We start from the raw sequence: 7015 nt of genomic DNA, 5'->3' as shown, positions 1-7015 counted from the left end.
TTTTTTGTGTAACTTTCCATTTCTTTTCATTTTTAAACAATTGAAAAATAAAACTTACCTTAAAAAGTGATTCTATTCTTGCTATTTTCAAATCTTTTAAAATAAACTTAATAAAATAAGATAAAAGTCAAAATATTTAGTTTAGACTATAAAAATATTTAAGCTCTAAAAATGGAGTTAAACTTAAGTTCGGTCAAAAATTACGTGTCTACAATATGGTGATACACTTATGTTATGGTAGATTTTACTATCATTTATATTGTCGATTATTATTGTGCACATTTAATATCAATTTTTAGATCAACTTCATACTTGTCTTACGTGTTGGTTATGTCTCATGTTGATAAGATATGTTGTTTTTGTTGGACCTTGTTGGAGATATATATAGTAAACTATTCTATCTTGTGAATTTTCCTGGTTGTTGCAAGATATAATATGTTGCACATGTTGAACCTTGAAATTCAAGATTTTCTGGTAGAGCACATGTTGTTTTAGTGCTCACACATGTTGTAACAGAAAATTGCGGTGGCGATTTTTCTATGGTACGCATGTTTGATTTAAAGCGTACATGTTGTTATGAAAAATCGTTTGAAGGACCGACAATGAAATAGCCTCAATTGGAGTCCATGTTTCTTGCTATACTACCACACTATTTGGTTTATGTCTGCTGAACTTCAATGTCAGTAATTGTAGACTGGTCTTGTGTCGTTAAGTGACTCAAGTACTACTGCATTTTGGTTTTGATGGTTTTGTTTGACTAAACCATGTTGGAAATGGCGTTTCATCACTATATGTCTATGGCCACTGTCTATTCAGCTCGAGAATCATTTTTATAAAACATAATTTATTTATTTATTTTTATATTTTTTAGTTAAGTTAATGTTGTCCAAGTGGGAGAATGTTAGAAGCATTTATTAAATGTGGACTTAACATTAACTTATTATTGCGTTTTAGTAAAACGAGTTGAATGTTAATATTGGTTGGACAAGACACAAGTTGTATATTTGTGTGGATTCCATAATATGGGTCTGTATTCATTTCATGTCATATGTGTGGATCGGCAATAGTGTAGGCATGTTGAAGACATGTGAGCCCGTAATGGGGAGGCCCACTAGGTTGAAGGCTTTTAAGCCTATAAATATGAGGCTAGGTCCCCTCTCCTGGCTTAAGCAAAAAGACATATTTCCATAAGGTGCCAACCGTCATAAGCCTAAGGAGAGGAAGACTCAGCCTAGCTTGTATTCAGGTGTTCGTTGCTATGGCAGACAAAGGTATGCACATCCTTTTTGTGTATTTCATAGGTGTTCTCGATCTATGTAACTATTAGTAGTTGTGTTTGTCGTTTCAATCTTACACAAAATATATTATTTATTACTTTACTGCTTTTGATCAAAAAAAGAAAATCATCATCTATGATTGACTAACTGGAGGTGGCTCCGACCACTTTTCAACATGCATTCTAGCTTTTCTAGCCTGCCAAAAAATTGAACAACTATATTTATTCTTACTATTAAGATATTTACGAATTCATAAAATGGAAAAACAAGTTTTAAAAGTTTGCATTTTCATAGGAAAAAATATAAATTACTGCAGTAATATACTTTAGTACCTCTTTCTCCCAATCAGAACGATACGTTATAAAAGCCAATATTATCGTCTGCAAAGTTGTTCCTCCAAAAATCATTCCTGCCCACAATCCCTATAATTTCCATTTTTCACTTATAAGTTATAACCACAAATAATAATAAACTATAATAGAAATTGTCACACAATTATTTTATTAAGATTTCTAAATATAATGAATGAGTTTACGTTTTAAGGCATTGATGGTTATTACATAGTGTCCTATCATTAGCAGTGGCAGACCTAGGATTTTCGTTCAGGGGGTTCGAAAAATAAAAGTATAAACGTGTAAATAAGCCAACGAATTTTTTTTCAAGGAAGTAGTAGTATATAGTTTATAGGTACAAAAAGTTAGTTTCGTTACAAGAAATCTGAAACTAACATAAGTGATTACAGTGAAACAAAAAGTTAGCCCTTTAAAATATGTCAAATCAACAATAGAATATTATGGGAGATGATTTTAATATTTGAGTTTTGAGTGTTGGGGAAGAACAAGAAAGTGATTTAGAGATTTGGAAAGTGAAAAAGTTATTAGCTTTTAGGAATGGGAGTATGGGACCCTTGAATTTTTTGAGTTTAACACCACATTTTAACACTTTTTATTCAAAAAAAAAACTAAAAAAAACATGAAAACCGGAACTGGAACTAAAAAAAAAAAAAACTGAAAGTAAAAATATATATATCCACATAAATCCCTGGACGTCAAGCTTAATATTAAAGGGAGCTGCCGCTGGGCTATCTCCTTCACCTTGTCATTGAGGGGTTCAAAATATATATATCCACATAAATCCAGAAAATTCACCTTATATATACAATGTAATTTTTTATCGAGGGGGTTCGGGTGAACCCCTGGACAACACGTGGGTCCGCCCCTGATCATGAGCAATTCTACTTATTAAAGTCTAATTCCTATGTACACAAACAACCGACTCAATTGTAGCTAGGAGTCTTAATTCTAATGAAATAATAGAAAATAATTTGTACTAAGAAAGGAAGAGACAAACATACCTCAAGACCAGTATGGAGAAACATACCCATAAGAATTCCTAGAGGAACTCCAACAAGGTAATAACAACCTAGATTAATATAAGCGACTTTTAATTGCCATCCTGATCCAACTGCAACTCCTGTAACAAACAAGGCATATTTCTATATTATTACTAAAAAAATTATAGATAGTTGATATATATAAGTTAAATTCTTAAAATATTAATGTAATTACCGGATAAAACAGGTTGAACACTGTTTAGAAGAATGGTAAGAGTAAGAAGGTAAGAGATCTTCTTGACAAATTTTAGGACATCAAAGTTTGTTGAGAAGAATAGAGCAAATTTGTGTTGATATATCATTATTAATACACAAAATATTAGCCCTATCATAGTAGAGTATATCACTGATATCGTTGTTGCGAATTTTGCCGCCTTTCCTCTTCCAGCACCTAGCTCATTCGCCACTCGTACTCTGAAAAATTAATTTAGCGACTTTAGTCTAGTAAAATTTGAATACATGCACCTAAGTGTGAAATCAATGAGTAGGTACATAGACTTATAAAACTATGATTTAATTTGAATTTAGCCTAGTCTTTTCTGTTTGTATCTTTCAGCCTCAATTGGGAGTAGAGCGCTACCAACAAAAGCGATGATTGTTTGTTTTTATACTCATTTTTAGACTTATCAATTCTATTAAACTAAAAAAATCTCTAATATCTTATTACTAATCTGCTCAGAGATAATAGAACACTTAAAATGAGAATATATTATTTTAAATATATTTATAAAAAAGGAAAACAAAATACCCGGTGGCAGCGAAGAAAGCAAGTGGTATCATCATCTCCCAACTATTAATATTCATGCTGCAATAAATTCTCCCAAAAATACAATAAGAAATTAAAAGGAAATAAAGAAAATCATAAAAATAAAAGAACGTCATTCAAAGAAAAGTATTGCACGTGAAAACTCGAATTATAATGTTAAGTTTAAGTTTAGCTACTTTTATACGCTAGTATTCTTTTTTATGACATGTTTGATTTGATAATTATTTTTTTAAAAATAATTTATTATCTAAAATAAATTTTGAATATTTATTACCAGATGGATAACGCATCAACAGTCAACGTCGCATTGTGCAAATACCCCGCCATCAATATCAGTATCCTATAGTACCAGTTCTCCAAGCTACAAAGAGAAGAAATTAATCAGATAGAATTTGACTTGTCTTCATTTTTCTCAAGTTCTTATTTAATCACGGACACGTTTCATATATTTGTGACGAAATTCGTAACTAAATTAAAATTACCATAGCATGACACCAGCAGCAGCGGAGAGTCGAAAAAATTCCCAAAGTCCCGAAAATGCTTGTATCGAAAATCCGCTCCACGTTTGTGGACACCCACCGCATGCGGCGTATATAAACAACCCAATAACCAGCAACCACCACGATATGTCCAGTGCAACGGCGGCTCCGATTATCCCCAAATTCAATTTGTACACAAACAACCAACTGATTGCCGTGTGAATAGCCAGCACCGCTAGTGAAATCCAGGCGATAACCGCCGTCTTCAGCTGGCTCTGTAGAAATCTCTGTATCGTAAATTGAAAAGCAAAGCTGAATTGTAGTGGAATAAACCACAACGCCACTACCCCTGAAAGCTCTGCGACGTCGTCTGGTTGACCGAGTGCTTTTAAAATTGGGGTAGCGAATATGTACATCGGAAGGAGAAGGATACAACAGACGGTTATAACGATCCATGATCTCTGCATGTATATTCCTAACATATGGTGCTTTTTTGCTCCATAAGCTTGGCCGCATAAGGTTTCTAATGCACTCGCCATCCCTAACTACATGTCAAAAATTATAAAGAGAAAGTCAGTGATTTTGACGAACAAGATTAAATCGAGCTTTTGTCCCTGTTTTCTAGATACGCAGATAAGGAAAAATAATTTGAAAGAAATTGATGGAGGGAATAGAAGAGATTGCTTAGTTTTTTTTGTAGTAGAATTGCTACAGTATGGGGAAGAGATATAAAAATGTTAATATGTAGTCTTGATGATTTGGCAAATCATGAGATCTGATAGGGGACCTGATCCTATGTGAGAGTGGTGGTCCTGTACGAGAAAAGGACAACTGGAAAAAGTACTCTGCACACTCTGCCATCTGTAGAAAGTGGTGCGCGTCTGGTGCAGAATGGCAAAGCTATTAGCCAATAGTATTGCTTCTAGGGTTTTGTGTCCATCGTATATAAGCTTTATATCAATGGACACACCCCAGTTTTTGGCATCCAAAAAAATGGCTGAAAAAGTCATTCTCTCTAGCAATATTTTCCTCAAGAACAACAATAGACTTGATAGAGTTGTCATTGTTCTTAGTTGTTGTAGGTTTATATTTCTGTGATTATTCTTGTAGATTTATTCCTGTGTTATAAAGGAAACAGATCAGTTCGTGCCTTCAACATTGATTCTGAGTTGTAGCTAGAGTTAGCTATGATAAGTTAGTGAAGTCTAAATCAACTAGAGTTAGTTGGTCTAGTGGGCATGCACAGAGCTGTTGCTTTGAATCTTGTTCGTAACTGAGTTGTTACAGTGAGGAGGAAGGGATTTAGAGCTAAATTCCTAGGTTGCAAGAGTTTGTAATTTGAAGCTTTGCTCTGTTTTGAATGAAATGAAATTTGGGTTAAAACCCTGTGAGTACAGGTCGTGGTTTTCACCTCCCTTGAGCATGGGGGTTTCCACATATAACTCTTGTGCCTAATTTACTTTGAGCTATTTGTTTTCCGCACATCTATTCTGTCTGAGGACCTGGTTCTGTGATCACTGGTGAACGCATACGTTCCAACAACTTTGAAAATTGTTAGATTATATTGTCAAACCCTGCATTTTGATGTAATATTATAATATCATTTAAGATAGTTAAAAGTTCAAGTAGAATATAGTTGGAATATACACTATTAACCCAGGAATATATATTATTGACCATTTATTTATTAGTGGGCAATTGTTTATACAATTTTAATAAAAGTTTTAATAGTTCATATATTCGTTTATGTGTCCATTTATTTATATATTAGTAGATGATTTGGTTTATATAATTTTAATTTATACACAAAGGATTAAATCATCAGTTCATATAAATACAAATTCTTTTGTTCACAATCTAGAATAAAAATTGGACGAGTCATCGGTATGATTGTAAATATTAAAAATATAATTTATCTTCATTACAGGGACGATGTTGTTTAACTTCTTGTGCTAGTACATTTTGTATGCATTGAACGGGATCGTATAGAGATAAATGTTTCAAATTGACTTATAAAAACTTATTCTTTAAATTGTTAAATGTATTGATATTAATTATCGTTTTAATTTATTGATAGGTGAGATTCTGAGATGGATCAATATACCTAGTAGATTGGATGATAATAATTTATTGGTGAAATAACAAGTTAGTTGATGAAATCCATGTCTCGATATAGAGATTGATGATATGCCTTTTGAAAAGCTTATAAGTTTCATTGTGCCAAACCTTCACAAGTAAATTTATGAATTTGACACATGAAATAAGTTAAGCAGCGTTCTAAAGAAAAAGTTAATCATTGAATTAAATTTGTTAGTAATTTAGTTTATTGATTAGTATATGTAATCTTAACACAGAGAATTACATAAGTGTTTAATGGAAAAAAATTGAAATATAAATGGAGGAGTGTAACTACGAATTTCTAGTGGAATGATTCTTTTGTAGTCTCTAATATACCCATATTTAACTAAAATTCATAGTCCTATTTCCAAGGAAAAGAGAAGAAGACACTTGTTTGGTTCTAAATTTTAACGTGAAAAAGGTTTATATAAGTAGAAGTTCTCCTAACCTAGAAAATTAATAAGTGTTCTATATTTATCCAAGTATTAACCGAGATCAGCTGTGAATTTGGGATCACTATAGAAGACTATCGTACTAGAGTCGGACTTGCTTCAAGATATCTGCTCACACTTCAAGTGGTATAATTTTTTAATTTAATTTCAGCAAGTTTATGTGTTCTAGTATAATCGTATGTATTCTAAATATGAAATTTGAAAGAAGTAGAGGGGATACATACAATGAGACCAAAGCTGAGGCCAACAATGACGGTATTAGAAATGGTGATAGCAGCAAGTTCAACTTCACCAAGGTGACCAGCAAAACCTTGAGTAATAATGTTCATCGTGTAAGTCCCTATACGGCTGAAGATGGCTGGGCCAACGATGTGCCATAATTTTTTGGTTTCGATCCATACTCTTGTTTTCAGATCCTTATCATCTTCATAATCCTCCCTTCTTTCAATTTTATTCTCGGGCAACCAGTTCGTGGAGGTCACCTCCGCCAACAACAATGGTTGCCGGTTTTCGTCGATAACGCTTCCCAT

The 7015-nt window shown here is 32.9% G+C and overlaps 1 protein-coding gene across 1 annotated transcript; it reads right to left on the bottom strand.

The window, feature by feature from the left end:
* Nucleotides 1-1383: 1383 nt before the first annotated feature.
* LOC102579568 (protein DETOXIFICATION 27-like) lies at nucleotides 1384-7015 on the bottom strand. The gene is made up of 8 exons (XM_006338075.2): nucleotides 6710-7015; nucleotides 3919-4460; nucleotides 3711-3797; nucleotides 3419-3475; nucleotides 2846-3084; nucleotides 2632-2750; nucleotides 1610-1699; nucleotides 1384-1473 (listed from the first exon to the last, which is right to left on the bottom strand). The coding sequence occupies exons 1-8, from the start codon at nucleotides 7013-7015 to the stop codon at nucleotides 1411-1413; spliced, it is 1503 nt and encodes a 500-aa protein (XP_006338137.1). The 3' UTR covers nucleotides 1384-1410.

The sequence above is a fragment of the Solanum tuberosum genome, unplaced genomic scaffold (assembly GCF_000226075.1).
Source record: "Solanum tuberosum cultivar DM 1-3 516 R44 unplaced genomic scaffold, SolTub_3.0 scf00002, whole genome shotgun sequence".
Classification (NCBI taxonomy): domain Eukaryota; kingdom Viridiplantae; phylum Streptophyta; class Magnoliopsida; order Solanales; family Solanaceae; genus Solanum; species Solanum tuberosum.
The sequence above is the reverse complement of the archived record's forward strand: the minus strand, read 5'-3'. Positions and strand labels throughout refer to the sequence as shown.

Excerpts from the sequence above, each read along its gene's own strand:
- LOC102579568 (XM_006338075.2), bottom strand. The coding sequence starts at position 7,015 with ATGGGAAGCGTTATCGACGAAAACCGGCAACCATTGTTGTTGGCGGAG. Across the intron at positions 4,461-6,709 it reads GCCTCAGCTTTGGTCTCATT|TTAGGGATGGCGAGTGCATT; the intron begins GTATGTATCCCC and ends TTTGACATGTAG. Across the intron at positions 2,751-2,845 it reads TGTTCAACCTGTTTTATCCG|GAGTTGCAGTTGGATCAGGA; the intron begins GTAATTACATTA and ends TGTTTGTTACAG.